The following is a 25,365-nucleotide window of genomic DNA, read 5'->3' on the forward strand; positions in this document are numbered from 1 at the left end:
AAAACAGATTTACAAGAAAAAAACAAACAAACCCATTCAAAAGTGGGCAAAGGATATGAACAGATACTTTACAAAAAAAGATATACATGAGGCCAACAAACATATGAAAAAATGCTCATCATCACTGGTCATCAGAGAAATGCAAATCAAAACTACATTGAGATACCATCTCACGCCAGTTAGAATGGCGATCATTAAAAAATCTGGAGACACTAGGCCGGGCGCGGTGGCTCAAGCCTGTAATCCCAGCACTTTGGGAGGCCGAGGTGGGTGGATCACGAGGTCAAGAGATCGAGACCATCCCGGTCAACATGGTGAAACCCCGCCTCTACTAAAAATACAAAAAATTTAGCTAGGCATGGTGGCATGTGCCTGTAATCCCAGCTACTCAGGAGGCTGAGGCAGGAGAATTGCCTGAACCCAGGAGGCGGAGGTTGCGGTGAGCCGAGATCGCGCCATTGCACTCCAGCCCGGGTAACAAGAGCGAAACTCTGTCTCAAAAAAAAAAAAAAAAAAAAAAAAAAAAAAATCTGGAGACAACAGATGCTGGAGAGGATGTGGAGAAACAGGAACACTTTTACACTGTTGGTGGGAGTGTAAATTAATTCAACCATTGTGGAAGACAGTGTGGCGATTCCTCGATGACCTAAAAATAGAAATCCCATTTGACCCAGCAATCCCATTACTGGGTATATATCCAAAGGATTGTAAATCATTCTACTATAAGGACACATGCACACGACTGTTCACTGCAGCACTGTTTACAATAGCAAAGACCTGGAACCAACCCAAATGCCCATCGATGATAGACTGGATAGGGAAAATGTGGCACATATACACCATGGAATATTATGCAGCCATCAGAAACGATGAGTTCGTGTCCTTTGTAGGGACATGGATGAACCTGGAAACCATCATTCTCAGCAAACTGATGCAAGAGCAGAAAATCAAACACTGCATGTTCTCGCTCATAGGCAGGTGTTGAACAATGAGAACACATGGACACAGGGAGGGGAGCACTACACACTGGGGTCTGTTGGTGGGAAATAGGGGAGGGACAGCGCTGGGTGGGGAGTTGGGGAGAGATAGCATGGGGAGAAATGCCAGATATAGGTGATGGGGAGGAAGGCAGCAAATCACACTGCCATGTGTGTACCTATGCAACTATCTTGCATGTTCTTCACATGTACCCCAAAACCTAAAATGCAATAAAATAAAATTAAATTAAAAAAAATTTTGTGTGTGTGCAATTTTTTAAGCTCATCGCATTATTAGTATATTTTATGTGTGGTCCAAGGCAATTCTTCCAATGTGGCCCAGCAGAGCCAAAAGACTGGACACTACTGCTTTACTAGATGAGATTGGAAGACTTGTAAGACACTGTAATACCAAGGTTAGGAGTGAATGACTAACTCAGGAGCCTTCTGGGGTGCTGACTCTACAGCTCCAGGCTTGTCCCAGTTTCCAATCCTTTAGGCATACCTAAAGACTCTAAAGTGCTATACCCACTTCACAGTGCTACTGTAAGGCTTAAATAAGATAAGGTGTGGTAAAGTACCTGGTGCCTATGATGGGCTCTCAATTTTTAGTTTCCTCTTGCTTCTCCATAGCAACTTTTTTCTCTGAGCCATGCATTGCTCTGTTTTATTGTTTGCTTTTTTAGGTAGATCCTGCCCTTGCTACTAGCATTCAGAGGGTTTTTTTTCCCCCCTTTTGAAAATCCCTCCTTGCCGAGCACGGTGGCTCCAGCCTGTAATCCCAGCACTTTGGGAGGCCGAGGCGGGTGGATCACGAGGTCAAGAGATCAAGACCATCCTGGTCAACATGGTGAAACTCTGTCTCTACTAAAAATACAAAAAATTAGCTGGGCATGGTGGCGCGTGCCTGTAATCCCAGCTACTCAGGAGGCTGAGGCAGGAGAATTGCCTGAACCCAGGAGGCGGAGGTTGCGGTGAGCCGAGATCGCGCCATTGCACTCCAGCCTGGGTAACAAGAGCTGCTGAGGTAAACAAGCAGTCCATCTCCCCGCCCCGCCCCGAGAGGGAGTTTTGCCCTTGGCGCCCAGGCTGGACTGAAATGGCGCGATCTCGGCTTACTCCAACCTCTGCCTCCCGGATTCAAGTGATTCTCCTGCCTCAGCCTCTCAAGTAGCTGGGATTACAGGTGCCCGCTATCATGCCTGGCTAATTTTTGTATTTTCTTTTTTTCTTTTTTTTTTTTTTTTTTTTTTTGAGACGGAGTTTCGCTCTTGTTACCCAGGCTGGAGTGCCATGGCGCGATCTCGGCTCACCGCAACCTCCGCCTCCTGGGTTCAGGCAATTCTCCTGCCTCAGCCTCCCGAGTAGCTGGGATTACAGGCACGCGCCACCATGCCCAGCTAATTTTTTGTATTTTTAGTAGAGACGGGGTTTCACCATGTTGACCAGGATGGTCTCGATCTCTTGACCTTGCGATCCACCCGCCTCAGCCTCCCAAAGTGCTGGGATTACAGGCTTGAGCCACCGCGCCCGGCCAATTTTTGTATTTTCAGTAGAGAAAGGTTTTCACCATGTTGGCCAGGCTGGTCTCGAACACCTGATCTCAGGTGATCCATCCAACTTGGCCTCCCAAAGTGCTGGGATTACAGCCGTGAGCCACCGTGCCCAGCCAAATTTCTTTTCTTTACAGATTAAAAAAAATTTTTTTGTCCGGGCTGGCTGGTGTGAGCCTGTAATCCCAGCACCCAGCACTTTGGGAGGCTGAGGTGGGTGGATCACTTGAGGCTGGGAGTTACAGACCAGCCTGGGCAACATGGCAAAACCCATCTCAACTAAAAATGCAAAAATTAGCTGGCTTGGTGGTGGGTGCCTGTAATCCCAGCTGCTTGGAAGACTGAGGCAGGAGAATGGCTTGAACCTTGGAGGTGGAGGTTACAGTGAGCTAAGATTGTGCCACTGCACTCCAGCCTGGGCAATAGAGCAAGACTCCGTCTCAAAGAAATATATATATTTTTTGACAGGAAGTTTCACTCTTGTTACCCAGGCTGGAGCACAGTGGTGCCATCTTGGCTCACTGTAACCTCTGCCTCCCAGGTTCAAATGATTCTCCTGTCTCAGCCGCCCGAACAGCTGGGATTATAGGTGCCCACCACCATGCCGGGCTAATTGTTGTATTTTTAGTAGAGATGGAGTTTTCACCATGTTGACCAGGCTGGTCTTGAACTCCTGATCTCAGGTGATACACCCGCCTCAGCCTCCCAAAGTGCTGGGTGCTGGGATTACAGGCTCACACCACTGAACCTGGACAAAAAAATTTTTTTTCTAATCTCTAAAGAAAAGAAATTTGGCCAGACACGGTGGCTCACGTCTGTAATCCCAGCGCTTTGGGAGGCCGAGGGGGGTGGATCACCTGAGGTCAGGTGTTTGAGACCAGCCTGGCCAACATGGTGAAACCCTGTCTCTACTAAAAATACAAAAATTAGCTGGACGTGGTGGTGGGCACCTGTAATCCCAGCTACTCAGGAGGCTGAGGCAGGAGAATCACTTGAATCCGGAAGGCAGAGGTTGCAGTGAGCCGAGATTGCGCCATTGCACTCCAGCCTGGGTGACAAGAGTAAAACTCTGTCTCCAAAAAAAAAAAAAAAAAAAGAAAGAAAAAAAAAAAAGAAATAAAAGCAATGTATTTCTTTCCTGAGTGTGGTGGCTTATGCCTGTAATCCCCACATTTTGGGAGGCCACTGTAGGAGGATCCTTTGAGCCCAGGAGTTGGAGACCAGCCTGGGCAACATAGGGAGACCCTGTCTCTACAAAAAATAAAAAAATTAGCCGAATATGGTAGCACATGCCTGTCCCAGCTACTGGGAGGCTGAGGTGCAGGGATGGCTTGAGCCAAGGAGGTTGAAGCTGCAGTGAGCAATGATCGTGCCACTGCACTCCAGCCTGGGCAACAGAGCAAGAAAAAAAGAAAAGATGAAATTTCTTACAATTATGGAGGTTGGGAAGTCCAGGGTCAAGGGGCCACAATTAGTAAGAGCCTTTTTGCTGGTGGAAACTCTGCAGAGTGCCGAGGTGGCTCAGGGAATCCCGTGGTGAGGGGGCTGAGCATACTTGCTTAGGTTTCTTTTCCTCTTCTTGTGAAGCCACTAGTTCCAAGCCCATATTAAGCCATTAATCTATTAATCCTATTAATGGATTAATCCATTTATGAGGACAGGGCCTTCAAGATCCAGTCACTTCTTGAAAACCCCACTTCTCAATACTTCCACATTTGGGCATTAAGTTTCAACATGAATTTTGTTTTATTCATGTATTTATTTATTTATTTGAGGCAGGGTCTCGCTCTGTCACCCAGGTTGGAGTGTTGGCCAGGCTGGTCTTGAACAGCTGACTTCAAGTGATCTGCCCTTCTCAGCCTCCCAAAGTGCTGGGATTACAGGTGTGAGCCACTGTGCCTGACCTGTGCCTACGAGTTTTACTCTGGTTCAGCAACTGCCTAAGCTGTCCTGTTGTTCTGAAAACAGTCACTCTGAGCAGAGGTGTTGGACAGTGGATGATACCTAGAGGAAGCTGGGAAAATGAGTTGCATAGACAGTAATTGTTGTAGGAATTCAGAGGGGAAATAAATTTAACCAGATCAGGAAAGTCAGAGAAGGCTATTCTTGAGGAAGGTGGTGGTGACTGTGCCCCTTTTCTATCGACCTTGTGTGTTTGATCCTTATGCTTATTCCTGGATGGAGAAAGAACAGGTTGATGGTCAGTGAATACCCTGGGGTGGTTTCCTGCCAGAGTTAGTTAAATTATGCTCTGGACTTCTTTTAACTGTGGAACCTGTGCTAAAGAAGGTGGGAGGCCTCACCACTCAGAATTGGCTCTGCGTGGGCAGAGAGCAACCCCTAGTGGCCTTGTGGAAAGCATACTCTGAAGGCCGCTTTTCTTTTTTTTTTCTTTGTGAGACAGGGTCACCATCTGTCACCCAGGCTGGAGTCCAGCGCTGTGATCATAGCTCACTGCAGCCTCAATCTCCCAGGCTCAAGTAATCCTCCCACCTCAGCCTCCCAAAATGCTGGGATTACAGGCATGAGCCACCAAACCTGGCTCACTTTTCTTTATTGTGACCAAAATGAGGTGTTCTGTTTATTTTGTATTTGCCTATCATATGGGCCTAATGTAGACCTTAGCTAGTAAGACAATAGGATGGGGGATGTATTTATTTCCCCAAATCCTCAAGGTGAGAAATAAATTGATTCTCAATATTTTTTTCTGTAACCAAATATATATGATGATGATTGGCTCTGTTGCCCAGGCTGGAGTGCAGTGGGGTGATCTCGGCTCACTGCAACCTCTGCTTCCCGTGTTCAAGTGATTCTTTGCCTCAGCCTCCTGAGTAGCTGAGATTACAGGCACGCACCACCACGCCCGGCTAATTTTTTGTATTTTTAGTAGAGACGGCGTTTCACTGTGTTAGCTAGGATTGTCTCGATCTCCTGACCTCATGATCCACTCGCCTCAGCCTCCCAAAGTGCTGGGATTACAGGCGTGAGACACTGTGCCCGGTCTCAAATATATATGATTATTTAATGCCCTTTCCTCTGTGCTCTGACACTTAAAGAAGGCACTACTGTAAGAATTAGGTCAGCCGGGCGCGGTGGCTCAAACCTGTAATCCCAGCAGTTTGGGAGGCCGAGGCGGGTGGATCACAAGGTCAAGGGATCGAGACCATCTTGGTCAACACAGTGAAACCCTGTCTCTACTAAAAATACAAAAAATTAGCTGGGCATGGTGGTGCATGCCTGTAATCCCAGCTACTCAGGAGGCTGAGGCAGGAGAATTGCTTGAACCCAGGAGGCAGAGGTTGCGGTGAGCCGAGATCGCACCATTGCACTCCAGCCTGAGTAACAGGAGTGAAACTCCGTCTCAAAAAAAAAAAAAAAAAAAAAAAAAAAATTAGGTCTGAAATTAGGGCAGTAGTTAAGAACCTTCAGAAAGTGTAGTACTTACTTTGGGATCTAAATTGAGGGCAAGGCATTGATGGGGTATTAATATGAGGGTATAAATATAGGAACTCATAGTAAACACGCTTCTTGGAGATCATCTTTGCCATATCATTTACTCTGAAATACTGATTCATGAAGAAATGGATGAGTATGGTGGTGTTATGACCTGTAGTTTTACTCAGGGAAGGTTGAAAGGGATGAGACCTGGGCCGGGCGCAGTGGCTCAAGCCTGTAATCCCAGCACTTTGGGAGGCCGAGGCGGGTGGATCACGAGGTTGAGAAATCGAGACCATCCTGGTCAACATGGTGAAACCCCGTCTCTACTAAAAATACAAAAAATTAGCTGGGCATGGTGGCACGTGCCTGTAATCCCAGCTACTCAGGAGGCTGAGGCAGGAGAATTGCCTGAACCCAGGAGGCGGAGGTTGCGGTGAGCCGAGATCGCGCCATCGCACTCCAGCCTGGGTAACAAGAGCAAAACTCCGTCTCAAAAAAAAAAAAAAAAAAAAACGGCCGGGCGCGGTGGCTCAAGCCTGTAATCCCAGCACTTTGGGAGGCCGAGGCGGGTGGATCACAAGGTCAAGAGATCGAGACCATCTTGGTCAACATGGTGAAACCCCGTCTCTACTAAAAATACAAAAAAAATAGCTGGGCATGGTGGTGCGTGTCTGTAATCCCAGCTACTCAGGAGGCTGAGGCAGGAGAATTGCCTGAACCCAGGAGGCGGAGGTTGCGGTGAGCCGAGATCGCGCCATTGCACTCCAGCCTGGGTAACAAGAGCGAAACTCCGTCTCAAAAAAAAAAAAAGAAAGGGATGAGACCCTTGGTTTGTCTAGCATTGTAACCACATTACAGAATTTTTGCCTTCTCCAGTAGTAGTAGAATAGTAGAATAATTATTAAGAAGACATAGTAGCTTCTAATACTTAATGAGTACTGTCCATGTCAGAGGGACTAATAAATACTTCGCATGACTTTTTTCATTTAACCTCAGGTTAAAAATTTTCTCTGGCCGACAGGTGGCTCATGCCTATAATCCCAGCACTCTGGGAGTCAGAGGCAGGTGGATCACTTGAGGCCAGGAGTTCAACACCAGCCTGGTCAACATGGTGAAACCCTGTCTCTACTAAAAATGCAAAAATTAGCTGGGCATGGTGGTGCATGCCTGTAGTTCCAGCTACTCGGAAAGCTGAGACAAAAATTTGTTCGAACCCAGGAGGCAGAGGCTGCAGTGAGCTGAGGTGCACCACTGCCCTCCAGCCTGGGTGACAGAGTGAGACTCTGCCTAAAAACACCACCACCAAGAACCAAACTTTCTCAAGTTCACAAAGACTAGAGAGAGAACTGGGTTTTGACTCCAGCCATTCTGACTTCAGAGCTTGGACTATCAACCATTTCTCTACCTGAGTGTGACTTGTCTGCCTTTCTCTGCAGTATTGTGATATTTCTTTTTTTTAGGAATGGAGGTTCAACTCCTGGGTCTATAGCCAGAGACCCAAAGTGAGAACCATGTTTCTTGATTCAACCTTGGAAACCTTCTATGATAATTAAAAAAAAAAATACTAAACATTTATTGAGTACCTACAATATTTTAGTACCTTCGATACCGTGATTCCAGACCTTATGATAACAGTGTAACACAAATACCTATGTGTATAAATGTTTTCTAATCTTTTTGGGCTCACATTGTGAGACACTAGTGACAGCTTTGGATCTTCTTTCTAGAAAAATTCACTTATGCACATATACACGGTATTGTACACAACTTCAGAAGAGGCTTCTAGGACCTACTGAAGCCCATCCTCTAGTAGTTCACAGACTCCAGGGTAAGAACTTGACTTATGGCTCGGCGCGGTGGCTCACGCCTGTAATCCCAGCACTTTGGGAGGCCAAGGCGGTTGGATCACGAAGTCAAGAGATCGAGACCATCCTGGTCAACATGATGAAACCCCGTCTCTACTAAAAATACAAAAAATTAGCTGGGCATGGTGGTGTGTGCCTGTAATCCCACTTACTCAGGAGGCTGAGGCAGGAGAATTGCCTGAACACAGGAGGCGGAGGTTGCAGTGAGCCGAGATCGCGCCATTGCAGTCCAGCCTGGGTAACAAGAGCGAAACTCCATCTCAAAAAAAAAAAAAAAAGAACTCGACTTATACAGCCTTTTGCAGCTGATTTTTTAATGGCATTAGGGGTACAGAGAGTGTGGGGGGGATCTTCTCCTCCTCACCTTCTCCTCATAGAGAAATGTTTAGAAAGCATTAGCTCCCTACATTAACCAAGTATCTCTGAATATTCTTTCTTTCTTGTACATAGGACTGCAAGGGAAGAATGCAGACAATCAAATGTGTGGTTGTAGGAGATGGGGCTATAGGTAAAACCTGCCTCCTCATCAGTTATACAACAAATGCCTTTCCTGAGGAGTATATCCTCGCTGTCTATGACAACTATAGCACCCAGACATCTGTGGATGGCCAAATCGTCAGCTTGAACGTGTGGGACACTGCTGGCCAAGATGCGTATGACTGACCGCGAATGCTCTCCTGCTCCTAGACCAGTATCTTTGTTATTTGTTTTTCCATTGGCAAACCATCCTCTTTTGCCAGTGTGAGGCATAAATGGCACCCAGAGGTTTCCCATCATTGCCCCAATGTACCTGATCTGCTGGTAGGCACCAAGAGGGACCTGCCAAGTGACCTTGAGACAGTGACGAAGCAGAGCCTAGTGCCCACGACTCTTCAGCAAGGCACTTCCCTGGCTAAGCAGGTGGGGGCTGTGAAGTATCTGGAATGTTTGGCCCTGATGCAGGATGGGGTGCAAGAGGTATTTTTGAAGCTGGCCGGGCTGTGCTTTACTCTGCCACAAAGAACAACACCAAGAAGTGCATCCTCTTACTCTGCCACAAAGAAGAACACCAAGAAGTGCATCCTCTTACAGATTCTGGGTGCTACTTGGGGACTGCACCTAAGAAGTATAAGGGCAATATTCCTTTGTCAGCAGTTAAGAGTGCCAGCATAAGCCATTTGTCTCTTTTAGAAACCCTAGACTGCAGGATATTCAGCTTTTGGAGCAACGAGGACAGACTTGTTTGTACATGGCTGCTTTGAAATGTGGTCTGAACTTTTGGAGGAAGTGTGTGTGTGTGTGTGTGTGTGTGTCCCGTCAAAATGGTAAAAGGAGGTGCCACCCAGTGCTGCTCTTTTCTCTTCTGGCCAGGACATGACTAAGCAGAGCAGCTTAGGACTGTTCATTGTAGACTTTTGCTTGTTTGCTTTTAAATCTAATTGCAGCTTTCCTTGATGTATTTACCACTAAGCAAGTGCCTCCCAAAAGGACAAGGTTATCTAGTTTTTATTTATTATTATTGTTGTTATTATCATTTTTTTGAGATGGAGTTTCTTTCTTGTCGCCCAGGCTGCAGTCCAATGGCATGATCTTGACTCACTGCATACTCCGCCTCCCGGGTTCAAGCGATTCTCCTGCCTCAGCCTCCCGAGTAGCTGGGATTACGGGCACACAGTTGATGGGATTATTTTTAGCAGAGACGAGGTTTCACCATGTTGGCCAGGCTGGTCTTAAACTCCTGACCTTGGGTGATCTACCCACCTCAGCCTCCCAAAGTGCTGGGATTACAGGTGTGAGGCACCGCTCCTGGCCCATTTTTATTTTTTTGAGACAGAATCTCACTCTATCACCCAAGATCGCACTTGTGCGATCTTGGCTCACTGTAGCCTCTACCTCCTAAATTTCAAGCGATTCTCCTTGCCTCAGCTGGGACTACAGGTATGCACCACCATACCTGGCTAATTTTTGTATTTTTAGTAGAGACGGGGTCTTACCATGTTGTCTAAGCTGGTCTCAAACTTCTGACTTCAGGTGATCCACCTGCCTCAGCCTCCCAAAGTGCTGGAATTTACAGTTGTGAGCCGCTGCACCTGGCCGGTTATCCAGTTTTTAAATCATTGCCTTAAACTTTCTCGTATATGATTTTTTTTTTTTTTTTTTTTTTTTTTTTTTTTGGTTATTGGGACAGGATCTCGTTTTGTCATCCATGGAGGCTGGGCTGTAGTGGCATAAACATAGCTCACTGCTGTCTTGACTTCCCAGCCTCAAGGGATCCTCTTGCCTCAGCTCCCCCAAGTAGCTGGGGCCACGAGTGCGTGTCACCATGTCTGGTTAATTTTTGTATTTTTGTAGAGATGTTTCACCATGTTGCCTAGGCTGGTCTTGAAATCCTGAGCTCAAGTGATCCTCCCATCTTGGCCTCCCAAAGTGCTGGGATTACAGGTGTAAGCTACAATGCCCAGCTGACTAATTTTTGAAAACCATATTATGTGTGATTCCTGGGTGTTATCAATGTTGACATGTTTCTTCCATTCTTGAGATGAGACATTTTCACAAAAATGGTTTAGAAGCATTTACTAAAGTTCTGTGAGATGGTAATAGATGTTCCTTAAAAGAATTCTGGCCGGGCGCGGTGGCTCAAGCCTGTAATCCCAGCACTTTGGGAGGCCGAGGCGGGTGGATCACGAGGTCGAGAGATCGAGACCATCCTGGTCAACATGGTGAAACCCCGTCTCTACTAAAAATACAAAAAACTAGCTGGGCATGGTGGCTCGTGCCTGTAATCCCAGCTACTCAGGAGGCTGAGGCAGGAGAATTGCCTGAGCCCAGGAGGCGGAGGTTGTGGTGAGCGGAGATCGCACCATTGCACTCCAGCCTGGGTAACAAAAGCGAAACTCTGTCTCAAAAAAAAAAAAAAAAAAAAAAAGAATTCTGTCAGAAAAACAGAACTCTGGAAGGATATCAGATATTGAAGATTAAGGAAAAAAAAAAAAAAAGAACAGAATGTTCTTTCTACCGGGGTTTTTAAAAAAAAAAAAAAAAAAAAGGAAAAAACAGTTCTGTCAGCAAATAAACTCAAGAACCAGCAATTTAAAATAGTGCCGGGTACAGTGGCTTATGCCTATAATCCCAGCACTTCAGGATGCCAAAGTGGGTGGATGGCTTAAGCTCAGGAGTTTGAGACCAGCCTGGGCAACATGGTGAAACTGTTTCTACAAAATATGTGAATATTAGCGGGGTGTGGTGGTGTGTGCCTGTAGTCCCAGCTACCTGGGGGGCTGAGGTGGGAGGATCACTTGAGCCCAGGAGGTCGAGGCTGCTGTGAGCTGGGTTTGTATCACTGTACTCCAGTCTGGGTGACAAAGTGAGACTCTGTCTCAAAAATAAACAAATAAGCTAAAAAATAAATAAATAAAACTGAACAGGTTCTTTAATGGCAAGATTTTATAACTTAATATGACATATGAAACATTTCTCAAACTTATTTCACCATGCAGTGGCACGATCTCAGCTCACTGAATTTATTTTGGTCACATGCAGCACCTATTAATATGTCTGGTGACACCATTTGAAAGAAGCTGGGTTAATGGGACCGAGGAATTCCCCAAGAGGAGGCTGTAAAACTAAAAAGCACAATGTAGTTTTGCTCTTTTTGATGTTTTCCTCTTCATGCCTTTGAGACAAATGTTTATCAGCATGGGCTTGTTATTTGTTTCTCTGCTTCAGGAGATGGGTCTGGCATGTAGTCATGATAGTGCTTTGGAGGTGGGATCTGACAGTGAGATCTGTTATCACATTCTGATACCACTATGGGTCTTGTGATGTGGAATTACCAATCCCTCTGAAAAAAAAACTTGGTCTGAGTCTTGTGTTGCTTCTCTGTCGCTTTCAGCTTTAAGGACAGATCACTCAAGGTTAACCCTCAACTGGGTGCAGTGGCTCACTTCTGTAATCCCAGCTACTCACGAGGCTGAGGCAGGAGGATTGCTTGAGGCCAGGAGTTCCAGACCAGCCTGGGCAACATAGGGAGACCTCCATCTCTATTAAACATTAAAAGAAAAAGAAGAAAAAAAGAAAAAGGTTAACCCCTTAAATAAAACAAACAAACAAACAAAAAACTGTCCTGCCAGTAATTGTCAGAGTTCTGAGCCTTTTCTTAGACTTTTCTTCTGCCCTTATGTCTGGGCTTAGCTGTTCTGAGTCTACACAGGCTGCCTTGCTTGCTTCCCATCCTTCCCTGATTGGAACATCTCCCTGTGTGTTTATTTAGCTGTGTGTGCCTTTTGAGGTCTTTTAGTTGCTCCAAGACGGTTTTAGCATGTTGGATCCATATCTTTTTTTTTTTGAGACGGAGTGTCACTTTGTCACCCAGGCTGGGAGTGCAGTGGCACTATCTCAGCTCATTGCATCTTCCACCTCCTGGGCTCAAGCGATTCTCCTGCCTCAGCCTCCTGAGTAGCTGGGATTACAGGTGCCTGCCACCACTCCCAGCTAATTTTTGTAGTTTTGGTAGAGACCTCGTTTCACCAAGTTGCCCAAGTTGGTCTTGAACTCCTGACCTCTGGTGATCCGCTCACCTTGGCCTCCCAAAATGCTGAGATTACAGATTTGAACCACCACTGCAGGCCCGGATCCTATCTCTAGCCACTGAGGCCATTCCTCTTGTGGTTATAAAGGAGTTCAGGTTTTGCTGCAGTTGCTCAGCTCGCCCCGGGGCAATCAGAGTCAGACTCCCTGTCTTAGTGGGCCTGCTCTTCCCTGCTTGTATTTTTGACCCTTTTCATTTGATCTGGAAGGAAAACTTACTTCTTTACTTGGTGCACAGTGGTTGATAACTCCACTGTGCACACATGCTTCCTGCCAAATAGCATTGGGGTTTTGAGAGTCTGGGAGATGAAGCTAAAGGATTACGTGGTCCCTACCCCCTGCACTGGGTAAAGTATCTGTGCTTTGTTCTGTGGTAGCCTCCCTGTTGCTCTTTGACAGGTTTGGTCAGAATAGCCTCCTGGATAGAGTTGACAGATAAAATACACAATGCCCCGTTAAACTTGAATTTCAAATAAACATAATTTTTTAGAATTTTTTTATCCCCAGACTCTGTATTATTTTTCAACAGAAAAAAAAGTTTTTTAGTATATATACCATGCAATTATTTGGAACATACAATAAAACATTATTGTTTATCTGAAATTCAAATTTAATGGGCCATTTTGTGTTTTTATTTGATAGATCTGTCAAGCTTACTCTTGGAGAATCTGGAACCTGAAAGCCAAGCAGATATCAAGTATTGATAGAAGATAAAAGGTTACATAAGCTTCCTGTTCTCCTTCCTTTTCTTCTGCTTTCTCTTTTCCCTTATCATGGGCTAAAGTGTTTTTTTGGCTTTTCTTTCAGTCACTGTATCCTTCATTTCAGAGAGCTCTTCACTGTTGACACCACTGGTTGTCTAATGGCTGTGGAGAGTCCAGGTTGGACATGCGGACCCTGAAAATTTGAGACAGGTCTCAGTTAATTTAGAAAGTTTATTTTGCCAAGGTTGAGGACGTGAGCCTGTGACACACCCTTGGGAGGTCCTGATGACATGTGCCCAAGGTGGTCAGAGGACAGTTTGTTTTTATACGTTTTAGGGAGACATGAGACATCAATTAACATATGTTAGATGAACATTGGTTCCTTCGGAAAGACAGGACAACTTGAAGCTGGGAGGGTGCTTCCATGTTGTGGGTAAATAACAGACAAATGGTTGCATTCTTTTGAGCTTCTGATTAGCCTGTCCAAAGAAGGTAATCAGATACACATTTATCTCAGTGAGCAGAGGGATGACTTTGAATAGAATGGGAGGCAGGTTTGCTCTAAGCAGTTCCCAGTTTGACTTTTCCCTTTAGCTTAGTGATTTTGGGGGCCCAAGATATTTTCCTTCACATTTCCCTCCTTCTATTTTTAAAAATCTTTTGGAGAGAGGACTTTAGAAGAAAATGAGTCTCTGATTCCAAGTGTTGTCTGATCTGTCATGCCTCAGCCTCCCAAGTAGCAAGGATTACAGTTATGTGCCACCACACCCAGCTAATTTTTGTGTTTTTAGTAGAGACAGGGTCTTACCATGTTGTCCATGGTGGTCTTGAACTCGCAACTCCAGGTGATCCACCTGCCTCGACCTCCCAAAGTGCTGGGATTACAGGCATGAGCCACCGCGCCAGGCCAACACACTTTCATTAGCAATGATACCAGCCATTTAGTCCATCCTGAAAGAACTGAGGGTCCTGAGAATTTAACAAATACAGTTTTGTTACATAATGAACTGAGGAAAGGCCAGGTGTGATGGCTCATGCCTGTAATCCCAGCATTTTGGAAGGCCAAGGTGGGCTGAAGCGCAAGAGTTAAGAGACCAGCCTGGGCAATATGGTGAAACCGACTGTACAAAATATACAAAAATTAGCTGGTCGTCTAATTTCTATCACCCCAAAGAGATGCCTCATTCAGTTAATCCCTGTTCTCACCTCTAGCCCTAGATAAACTAGTCTACTTTCTTTTATATATGTCTTTTCTGGATATTTCATATAAATGAAATAACACATGATCTTTTGTAACTTACTTCATTCATTTAGGACGTTTTCAATGCACATTCATTTTGTAGCATGCATTGGTACTTTTTTTTTTTTTTAGAGATGGGGTCTTGCTATGTTGCCCAGGCTGCAGTCCAGTGGCTATGCACAGGTACAGTAATAGCACGCTAAATCTTGAACTCCTGAGATCAAGTGATCCTCCTACCTCAGCTTCCCAAGTAGCTGGAACTACGAGTGCCTGTCACTATATCTGGTTGTATTTCTTTTTATTGCTGAATAATATTTTATTGTATGGATATCCCATACTTTGCTTAATCTATTTATCAGTTTATGGACATTTGGGTTGTTTCTACTTTTTGGTTATTATTAACACTGCTGTGAACATTCATGTACAAGGTTTTGTCTGGACATACGTTTTAATTCTCTTGGGTAGAAAACTATGAGTGAAATTGTTGGGTTACATGGTAAATTTATGTAAGACCATTTTTTAAAAATTTTATTTTTTTGAGACCGAGTCTCACTCTGTCACCCAGGCTGGAGTGTAGTGGCGTGATTTTCGCTTACTGCAACCTCTGCCTCCTGGGTTCAAGCTATTCTCCTGCCTCAGCCTCCTGAGCAGCAGGGATTACAGGCATATGCCACCACAGCCAGCTAAATTTTTTATATTTTTAGTAGAGATGGGGTTTCACCATGTTGGCCAGGCTGGTCTTGAACTCCTGACCTCAAGTGATCCACCTGCCTTGGTCTCCCAAAGTACTGGGATTACAGGCGTGAACAACCATGCTTGGCCTATTTTTATTTATTTATTTAATTATTAATTTTTTTATTGAGACGGAGTTTCGCTCGTTACCCATGCTGGGGTGCAATGGCACAATCTCTGCTCACCGCAACCTCCGACTCCTGGGTTCAGGCAATTCTCCTGCCTCAGCCTCCTGAGTAGCTGGGATTACAGGCACGCGCCACCATGCCCAGCTACATTTTTTATATTTTTAGTAGAGACGGGGTTTCACCATGTTGACCAGGATGGTCTCGATCTCTTGACCTCGTGATCCACCTGCCTCGGCCTCCCAAAGTGCTGGGATTACAGGCTTGAGCCACCGTGCCCGGCCTGCCTATTTTTATTTTTAAAAACTTTTTTTTGAGACAGAATTTTGCTTGTTGCCAAGGCTGGAGTGCAATGGTGCGATGTCAGCTCACTGCAACCTCCTTCTCCCGGTTTCAAGCAATTCTTTTGCCTCAGTCTCCCAAGTAGCTGGGATTACAGGCATGCACCACCACGCCCGGCTAATTTTGTATTTTAGTAGAGATCGGGTTTCTTCATGTTGGTCAGGGTGGTCTTGAACTCCTGATCTCAGGTGACCTCAGCCTCCCAAGTGCTGAGATTACAGGTGTGAGCCACTGTACCCAGCCCCTTTTTTTTTTTTATTTTTTGAAAGGGAGTCTTGGGCCGGGCGCGGTGGCTCAAGCCTGTAATCCCAGCACTTTGGGAGGCCGAGGCGGGTGGATCATGAGGTCAAGAGATCGAGACCATCCTGGTCAACATGGTGAAACCCCGTCTCTACTAAAAATACAAAAAAGTAGCTGGGCATGGTGGCGTGTGCCTGTAATCCCAGCTACTCAGGAGGCTGAGGCAGGAGAATTGCCTGAACCCAGGAGGCGGAGGTTGCGGTGAGCCGAGATTGTGCCATTGCACTCCAGCCTGGGCAACAAGGGCGAAACTCCGTCTAAAAAAAAAAAAAAAAAAAAAAAAAAAAAGAAAGGGAGTCTTGTTCTGTTGCCCAAGCTGGAGTGCAGTGGTGCCATTTCAGTTCACTGTAATCTTCGTTTCCTTGGTTGAAGCAATTATCTTCCTTAGCCTCCTGAGTAGCTGGGATTACAGGCACCTACCACCATATCCAGCTAATTTTTTTTTTTTTTTTTTTGAGACAGAGTCTCACTCTGTCACCCAGGTTAAAGTGCACTGGCTTGATGTCAGCTCACTGCAATGTCTGCCTCCTGGGTTCAAGTGATTCTTTTGCCTCTTAGCCTCTCAAGTAGCTGGGACTACAGGCACACGCCACCACGCCCAGCTAATTTTTGTATTTTTAGTAGAGACAGGGTTTCACCATATTGGCCAGGCTGGTCTTGAACTCCTGACCTCATAATCAGCCCACCTCAGCCTCCCAAAGTGCTGGTATTATAGGCGTGAGCCACCGTGCCCAGCCTATTTTTATTTTTTTAAAACAATTTTGTTTTACTTTTTGGACAGAACAATGTGAATATATAAAACCATGTTTTGTATCAAGAATGGTATCTTAGGTCAGATGTGGTGGCTCATGCCTCTAATTCCAACACTTTGGGTGGCCAAGGCGGGAGGACTGCTTGAGCTCAGGAGTTCAAGACCACCTTAGGCTACATAGTGAGACCCTGTCTCTACAAAACAGCAGCAGCAGCAGCAACAACAAAAGAATGGTACATCTTTTATATTTATAGGACATGAAGTCCCATTCCACATCCTACAAGCCTCTGTCCACCTCTCATTGAATCTGCTTTTCCTCAAGCACAAGCATCCAAGAGACAATATAGTGTACTGAATAAATTTTTTTTTTTTTTTTTGAGACGGAGTCTTGCTCTGTCTCCAGGCTGGAGTGCAGTGGTGCAATCTCGGCTCACTGCAACCTCCGCCTCCTGGGTTCAAGCGATACTTCCACCTAGCCTCCCCAGTAGCTGGGACCACAGGCGAGTGCCACCACACCTGGCTGATTTTTGTATTTTTAGTAGAGACGGCGTTTCACCATGTTGGCCAGGATGGTCTCAATCTCTTGAGCCTGTGATCTGCCCGCCTCAGCCTCCCAAAGTGCTGGGATTACAGGCATGAGCCACTGCGCCCGGCCTTGAATAACTTTTTTTTTTGAGACGGAGTCTCACTCTATTGCCCAGGCTGGAGTGCAGTGGCACAATCTCAGCTCACTGCAACCTCCACCTCCCAGGGTCAAGCGATTCTCCAGCTTCGGCATCCCAAGTAGGTAGGACTATAGGTACGCACCACGCAATCTGGCTAACGTTTTTTTGTATTTTTTTTTTTGTTTTTTGTTTTTTTTTTGAGACGGAGTTTCGCTCTTGTTACCCAGGCTGGAGTGCAATGGCGCGATCTCGGCTCACCGCAACCTCCGCCTCCTGGGTTCAGGCAATTCTCCTGCCTCAGCCTCCGGAGTAGCTGGGATTACAGGCACGCGCCACCATGCTCAGCTAATTTTTTGCACCATTAGTAGAGACGGGGTTTCACCATGTTGACCAGGATGGTCTCGATCTCTTGACCTCGTGATCCACCCGCCTCGGCCTCCCAAAGTGCTGGGATTACAGGCTTGAGCCACCGCGCCCGGCGTTTTTTTGTATTTTTAGTAGACACGGGTTTTCGCCATGTTGGCCAGGCTGATCACTAAACAACTATTATAAAGTACATTAAAAAGCATGTCAGACCAGGCGTGGTGGCTCAGGCCTGTAATCCCAGCACTTTGGGAGGCCGAGGTGGGTGGATCACCTGAGGTCAGGAGTTCCAGACCAGCCTGGCCAACACGGCGAAATCCCTTGTCTGTTGAAAATACAAAAATTAGGCCGGGCGCGGTGGCTCAAGCCTGTAATCCCAGCACTTTGGGAGGCCGAGGCGGGTGGATCACGAGGTCGAGAGATCGAGACCAACCTGGTCAACATGGTGAAACCCCGTCTCTACTAAAAATACAAAAAATTAGCTGGGCATGGTGGTGCGTGCCTATAATCCCAGCTACTCAGGAGGCTGAGGCAGGAGAATTGCCTGAACCCAGGAGGCGGAGGTTGCGGTGAGCCGAGATCGCGCCATTGCACTCCAGCCTGGGTAACAAGAGCGAAACTCCGTCTCAAAAAAAAAAAAAAAGAAAATACAAAAATTAGTCGGGTATGGTGGTATGCTCCTGTAGTCTGAGCTACTCAGGAGGCTGAGACAAGAGAATCACTTGAACCCGGGAGGAGGAGGTCACGCTCGAGTCCAGCCTGGGCAATGGAGTGAGACTTTCTCAAAAAAAAAAAAAATAAATAAATAAAATAAATAACAATCCTTTGACACTCTCCCAATGTAACTGATCTCGGCAAGCGACATAAACGGATGCTAAAACCATACTGGATGCAAGGTCAATGGGGAACAGAATATTCACACACAGTTTATTCTGTAGAAGGATGGGCTCAGTACGAAAAGACTGGGGAAAAAAAAAAGAATACTCATATAATCTCTAAGTATCTATGGATTACTTAGTAATTACACAGGATAAAATGTACCTCTGTGATGGAGCAGTCCGGTGGTGACTACTTATCAAGGTGATGAAATTTAGCATCACCAATACTAGGACATCATTGTACTTCAGTGTACTTTCTGATGGCTGATAAAATATTTAATCTGAATCAGTCTAAGGAAACAAGAGAACATTCAGATCATGGAATATTTTCAAGACAACTTGCCTGGATTCTTTCGAATATTTAGTCATGAAAAACAAAAAGGCAGGTGGATTCCGGACTAAAGGAAGATGACCAAACACAATGCATGAAACTTGAATGGATCCTAGACTGGAAAAAAAGAATGAGGAAGAATGCTATGATATGGCACAGAATGATTTCAGTCTATGTTATTATAAGTGAAAAAAGCAAGGTGAAGGCTGGGCGTGGTGGCTTATGCCTGGAATCCCAGCATTTCGGGAGGATGAAGCAGGCAGATTCCTTGAGCCCAGGAGTTTTGAGTCCAGCTTGTGGAACATGACGAAACCCCGTAAAATGCCCTGGCTAGGACAACTGGGGAAATTTAAGTACAGACTCTATGTTAAATAATACTGACTTACTCTGAAAAAAAAAAATACTTCCTAAAGATGTGATAAAGGTACTTTTGTTGCGTAGTTTTCTATTTTTAGAGGTGCCCGTAACCCACTTTCAAATGGTTTAGAAAAACAAAAACCCTAGCAAAATGTTAACAATTGTTAGTCCAGGTGAAGAGTCAGCTGTTCATTTTACTAAGCTTTCACATTTTCCGAAATAAAACGTTTGGGAGAAAAAATAATTTTTTTTTTTTTTTTTTTTTTTTGAGACGGAGTTTCGCTCTTGTTACCCAGGCTGGAGTGCAATGGCGCGATCTCGGCTCACCTCAACCTCCGCCTCCTGGGTTCAGGCAATTCTCCTGCCTCAGCCTCCTGAGTAGCTGGGATTACAGGCATGCGCCACTATGCCCAGCTAATTTTCTGTATTTTTAGTAGAGACGGGGTTTCACCACGTTGACCAGGATGGTCTCGATCTCTCGACCTCGTGATCCACCCGCCTCGGCCTCCCAAAGTGCTGGGATTACAGGCTTGAGCCACCGCGCCCGGCCAAAATAATATTTTTGAGGCGGGCTGGAGCGCAGTGGCCCTATCATGGGTCACTGCAGACTCCAACTCCATGCTCTCACCTTAGGGCCCCCAGCAGCTCGGACTACAGGCACTTTCCACCATGTCCGGCTAATTTTTTTTATTTTGTGTAGAGATGGAGTCTTGCTTTCTTGCCCAGGCAGGTCTCGGACTCGTGGGCTCAAGGGATCCTCCCACCTCGGCCTCTCAAAGTGCTGGAATTACAGGCGTGAGCCACCACGCCCGGTCAAAAAATAAATATTTAGGGAAAAATGCTTATTCAAAACAAGTAACCTGCAAAGGTACATTCGGCACACTTGGGGATTGCCTGCACAATTTACGGCTTTAATCTTCCCTTCGGACCGAGTGGCACAAAGACGGGTTCCTGTTCTTACTTCCGGGTATTGTGGCACAGTGACCCGAGGTTGCCAGCGCGTAAGCCACGTGACCCCAGCAGCTCCTTCTGATTGGAGGAAGAGCCGCTGCTGTAATTCGGTGCGTGAGAAAGCTCGCGCACAGAGCGATGGGAGCGGGCGGGACTGAATATTTCCTCTGACCAACCGCTTAACACACATCTGGCCTCCTGATCCCGTAGCGGCGAATCAAAAGCCGCTAGTAAAGTAGTGTGCCATTACTTCTTTCTCTTAGGATAGTCGGTCTTTCCGGGTGTTTTTGTTTTTTTTTTTTTTGGTTTTGTTTTGTGTGTGTGTGCGGTTTTTTTCACTTCATTCTGCTTCCGGTGGAAGCTGGTAGAGTAAGGGAGCTCAGTGAGTCATTTCTGGGCGACTGTAGTTTTATTTCCGGTCTATGGGACCCGGTTGCGATTTGCTGCTGCGGGCAGCAGCTGCCATCTCTGCTACCGCCATCATGTCAGACACGGATAGCGACGAAGATTCCGCTGGAGGCGGCCCATTTTCTTTAGCCGGTTTCCTTTTCGGCAACATCAATGGAGCCGGGCAGCTGGAGGGGGAAAGCGTCTTGGATGATGTGAGGGGGTGGGCGTGGGGATAGGGCTGGGGGTGGTGCGGCTAAGCAGAGTAAGGAGGTGCAGGGAGAAAAGGAGAGGGTTTTCAGGCAGCGAGAACAGAGAGCGCAGCTAACGCTGGGCAGGAGGATCCTGTCCTAGTGGGTGCGGGGCCAGCGTGGCGTGGGGGTGATCAGTTTTGGGCGAGGAGGGGCAGAAGAGGACGTAAGGCGAGCCCAGGACCAGGGGCGCAGGGGATGGCTTTGGAGCTAGCGCTCTGCGGACCAGCCAGTAGGACACATGCTCGTTTTGCTTACTGAGATGGCTTCCCACCCGTAACCTTGATTGGAGATTCGTGACACTGCCTGCCCTTCTGACATCGCTGACCTGAGATGGCTCTATAAGACCGGAGGACTGGACAGGAGCTCCCCGCTCGTTTGGTTCCAGCCCCAGGCTTAAGACAGGGGGTGTTCCCAGCACCTTGGCGGGCCTCCTGGTCCCAGTGCACGTTTTAGGTGATTCTCCCAGCGCCTTCACTGACTTCCGTGAAACAGTGTCCTGCGCCCAAGTGAAACTCCCCGCCTTCACTTAGACCTGTTTTCTTGAGTGGTAAAGCTGTCAGCCGCTGTGGCCCCTCCTGTGCCGCAGGCTCCCGCGAAACGTGGCCTGGACGAGTCCCTCCTAGTGCCACGGACTTCCCTGCCTCGGCGCTTATTCCGAGAACGACTGTTCCATTCGTTCAGTCCTGGTAGTGGTTCTTTGATTCGTCTTCTCTTGGAGTAGTATACTTTAAAGCGTGGGGGATGCAGTTGGCCTTGGTGCTGTAATAACGATCTGATTGACGCCTAGTTCGTATGCATATTACAGTTGAATGTGTTGCTCCTTTTGGCACACTGTAGAGTCCTTTTTCACGTGGATTTATGACTTTGTCGTGGTCCAGGGAAATAAGCCCTGCGGTGTGGGAATGGTAGGTTTAGTTGTTACCTTCAACTCTGGTGCTGTCCCTTTTTCAGGAGTGTAAGAAGCACTTGGCAGGCTTGGGGGCTTTGGGGCTGGGGAGCCTGATCACTGAACTCACGGCAAATGAAGAATTGGCTGGGACTGACGGTGCCTTGGTAAATGATGAAGGTGAAGTCTGGGTCGTGGGGAGTAGGCGGGGGAGGCGGCTGGCCACTTACTATACATGTACTTTTTTTTTTTTTTTTTTTTGTGAGACGGAGTCTTTGTCCCCCAGGCTGGAGTGCAGTGTGCGATCTGGGTTGACTGCAGCCTCTGCCTCCCGGGTTCAAGCAATTCTGTCTCAGCCTCCTGAGTAGCTAGGATTATAGGCGCGCGCCACCACGGCCGGCTAATTTTTGTATTTTTAGTAGAGATGGGGTTTCATCATATTGATCAGGCTGATCTCGAACTCCTGACCTTAGGTGATCCACCCGCCTGGGCCTCCCAGAGTGCTGAGATAACAGGTGTGAGCCACCGCGGCCAGCCTGTACATATACTTTTAAATAGGATTTATCTGAGGGAGTGAGGGTCACTGCTGTCGCTGAGTTTCTCCCTGCTTTTTCATAGGGTGGATTAGGAGTACAGAAGATGCTGTGGACTATTCGGACATTAACGAGGTGGCAGAAGATGAGAGTCGAAGATACCAGCAGACGATGGGGAGCTTGCAGCCCCTTTGCCACTCAGGTGATTCTTTGGTGTCATGGTTTGAACATTCCAGTTTTGCTGTACAGTCCAGTATGGGCTCTCGTTTCCATGCCTGCTGTTTGCCCTTGTTACTGTTCTCTATGCCTTTGCTTTGTTTCTCTCCCTTTGTCAGCTCAGTTCCAAGTAGCTACTGTATTTTTTTTGTGTGTTCTGGCCAGTCTTAACCATACTTAACGAGGTTACTCCTCTTAACTGTTCAGTCCTCAATTCTTTGTTAATTCAGGTAGCTTCCTTGTCACCTGGTAATTGAGTATCTACAGGGTTTGTTGGAAACTATGAAACAAATTCAGTCTTTGCCCTCAAGGAATTAATAATTCAAGAAGGATACGATACCATATATAAACAATGAACTAAGGCGGGGCACACGGTGGCTCAGGCCTGTAACCCAGCGTGGGCGGATCACATCTGAGATCTGGAGCTTGAGACCAGCCTGACTATCGTGGAGAAATCCTGTCTCTACTAAAAAATACAAAATTAGCCGGGTGTGGTGGCACATGCCTGTAATCTCATCCGCTTGGGAGGCTGAGGCAGGAGAATTGCTTGAACCCAGGAGGCGGAGGTTGTGGTGAGCAGAGATGGTACCATTGCACTCCAGCCTGGGCGACAAGAGTGAAACTCCATCTCAAAAACAAACAATGAGCTTTTTTTTTTTTTTTTTGAGGCAGAGTGTAGTGGCACGATCTTGGCTCACTGCAACCTCTGCCTCCAGGTTTGAAGTGATTCTCCTACTTCAGCCTCCTGAGTAGCTGGGATTACTAGGTGCTTGCCACCACGCCCAGCTACTTTTTTTGTATTTTTAGTAGATAAGGGGTTTCGCCATGTTGGCCAGGCTGGTTTCGAACTGCTGACCTCAAGTGATCTGCTTCCCTAAGCCTCCCTAAGTGTTAGGATTACAGGTGTGAGCCACCACACCAGGCCCAAAACAATGAACTTAATACAGTGAACTTAATACTTGCTTCAAATAGGTTTTTTTTCCTTGTTGTGATAAGGTGCTACATTGTAGAATCAGAACGTCAGACTTAGAAGATAGAGTCAGTAAGTGGAAGGAGTCTTAGCAATTATTTATTCGTAATCCCTAATAGGAAAGGAAAACTTGAACTTTAGAGAACTTTACAATAAAATGTGGAATTTTATCAAAAGTAATACAATTAGCTAGTGGTAGACTCTAACTTAGTTCATTAGACGTTGTTTGAGCACTTGTTGTGAACTCTCAACTATGATAGGCTGTATGTTTCAAAGATAATGAGGTCCACTGGGTGTGGTGGTTTAGGCGTGTAATCTCAGCACTTCCGGAGGCTGAGGCAGGCAGATCACTTGAGGCCAGGAGTTTGAGACCAGCCTGGCCAACATGGAGAAACCCCATCTCTACTAAAAATACAAAAATTAGCAGGGCATGTTGGTGCACACCTGTAGTTCTAGCTACTGGGGAAGCTGAGGTATGAGAATTGCTTGAACCCAGGAGGCGGAGGTTGCAGTGAGCTGAGGTCGCGCTGCTGCATTCCACCCTGAGCGACAAGAGTCGGACCCTGTCTCAAAAAAATGTAATGAATTGCATTTTCTGATCTTGAGAACTAGTGGTCTGGAATCTAGGGCTATTAGTCTAAAGTATATTCTTTGCACTGCTCTGTTCTCTCACTGCTTTAAACTTTTTTTCTTCTCCTGAGACGGAATCTCGCTGTGGCACCCAGGCTGGAGTGCAGTGGCGCAATCTTGGCTCACTGCAACCTCTGCCTACCTGGTTCAAGTGATACTCCCGCCTCAGCCTCCCCAGTAGCTGGACTACAGGCATACACCACCACACACAGCTAATTTTTTTTGTATTTTTAGTAGAGAGATGAGGTTTCGCCATGTTGGCCAGGCAGGTCTCGAACACCTGACCTCAGGTGATCCTCCCATCTCAGCCCCCCAAAGTGCTGGGATTACAGGCGTGAGCCACTGCACCCAGCCTGCCTGTAATTTTTATATGAAGTTGCTTGTTATTTATTCATTATCCACCTCTTTGAACTAGATTTCAGTCTGCTGATAAATGAGGATAAAATTTTGGTAAATACTTGAACTTAGTTTTTTTGGGACCAATTAGTGGATTTGAGTGCTGTTTATATGAAAAGAATTAACTGTACTGCATATATAAGAAGTAACCTATGAAAAATGGAAGATATAAGCCCTACCTTTAAGAATATTGTTACCTTGTGGAAAAGATGATGTAAACAAATGCAAAACAATTATTCGTAGTGAGATGAACCAACTGTGAGCTCATGTTTCTGTATATAGAGTGTTACATTTAGTTTTGATGAGCTACCAGAATAGGTAAGTCAATAGCTGTCATTTTTGAGCACCCTTACTGAGGGGAGATGGTGGCAGTTATTATTTTCAGTAGAAGTTTTAATATCTAGGTTTGTGTTTGCTGTCTTGACTAGGAATGGTAAGGAAATGGCTGGGAGTTTCCCTAGGTCAGTTTTATGAGCTAACTTTCTGGAAAAGGAGGATGCTGCATTTGATAGAATCTCAGTACTCTGGGATGCTGATTTCCAAGTTCTCTTGTCCTCTGGAGTGTCTTCACCTATACGCTTATCTTTTTCCTTCCTTGGTATTGGCTTCTTTGCATGGCTTGATTTACAGGGGTGTTTCTTTGGAATAATTGGAAATGGGTGTAGATTGTTAATAAAGTTTTCATGGAGGTGAATTTTGAGTAAAATTTTGAAGGCGAGGCAAGGTTTGGTGGAGAAGGAGCAGCAGGGTATTTTGGTTTGGAAACATGGCTTGTTTAAAAGTTTGGAGATATTTAGAAATAAGCAAGTAGTGTGTGTTGAGGGGATTTTTGGCCAGTAAGCTTTCTTGAAAGTAGAAAACATGCTGCCAAATAGCAAGAACCAAGGCTAGAGCAGTTTCACAGTACCTTTTTGTATGCATTACTTGGGATTTGATGCCGTAGGAATTGTAAACC

At 46.1% G+C, this 25,365-nt stretch overlaps 1 protein-coding gene, 1 long non-coding RNA gene and 1 pseudogene across 21 annotated transcripts in view; 2 read left to right on the top strand and 1 right to left on the bottom strand.

Moving 5' to 3' along the window:
* Nucleotides 1-8,298: 8,298 nt before the first annotated feature.
* On the top strand, nt 8,299-9,074 carry LOC101048313 (rho-related GTP-binding protein RhoG-like; annotated as a pseudogene).
* Nucleotides 9,075-10,899: 1,825 nt separating this feature from the next.
* LOC141582778 (uncharacterized) lies at nt 10,900-20,155 on the bottom strand. Of its 3 annotated transcripts, none has more exons than XR_012515649.1 (4): nt 18,843-20,155; nt 13,912-14,072; nt 13,122-13,296; nt 10,900-11,852 (listed from the first exon to the last, which is right to left on the bottom strand). It is a non-coding gene; the product is annotated as an uncharacterized LOC141582778 (long non-coding RNA). The 3 variants fall into 3 exon arrangements; XR_012515648.1 differs by having other exon boundaries at nt 13,057-13,296; XR_012515647.1 differs by lacking the exon at nt 10,900-11,852 and having other exon boundaries at nt 12,090-13,296.
* A 261-nt stretch (nt 20,156-20,416) lies between these two features.
* TAF1 (TATA-box binding protein associated factor 1) overlaps nt 20,417-25,365 on the top strand; it is a 100,923-nt gene continuing 95,974 nt past the window's right edge. For 6 of the 18 annotated variants that reach the window (XR_012515620.1, XM_074391618.1, XM_074391612.1 and 3 more), the window contains exons 1-3: nt 20,418-20,740; nt 21,731-21,845; nt 22,284-22,400. Coding sequence is in view for 17 of the 18 variants with exons in the window: in XM_074391618.1 (XP_074247719.1) it covers nt 20,561-20,740; nt 21,731-21,845; nt 22,284-22,400 (412 nt within the window). In the remaining variant the exon portion in view is untranslated. Of the gene's footprint in view, nt 20,741-21,730; nt 21,846-22,283; nt 22,401-25,365 lie in introns of all 18 variants that reach the window. The other 12 variants (XM_074391623.1, XM_074391617.1, XM_074391621.1 and 9 more) reach the window with 7 other exon arrangements.

The sequence above is a fragment of the Saimiri boliviensis genome, chromosome X (assembly GCF_048565385.1).
Source record: "Saimiri boliviensis isolate mSaiBol1 chromosome X, mSaiBol1.pri, whole genome shotgun sequence".
Classification (NCBI taxonomy): Eukaryota; Metazoa; Chordata; class Mammalia; order Primates; family Cebidae; genus Saimiri; species Saimiri boliviensis.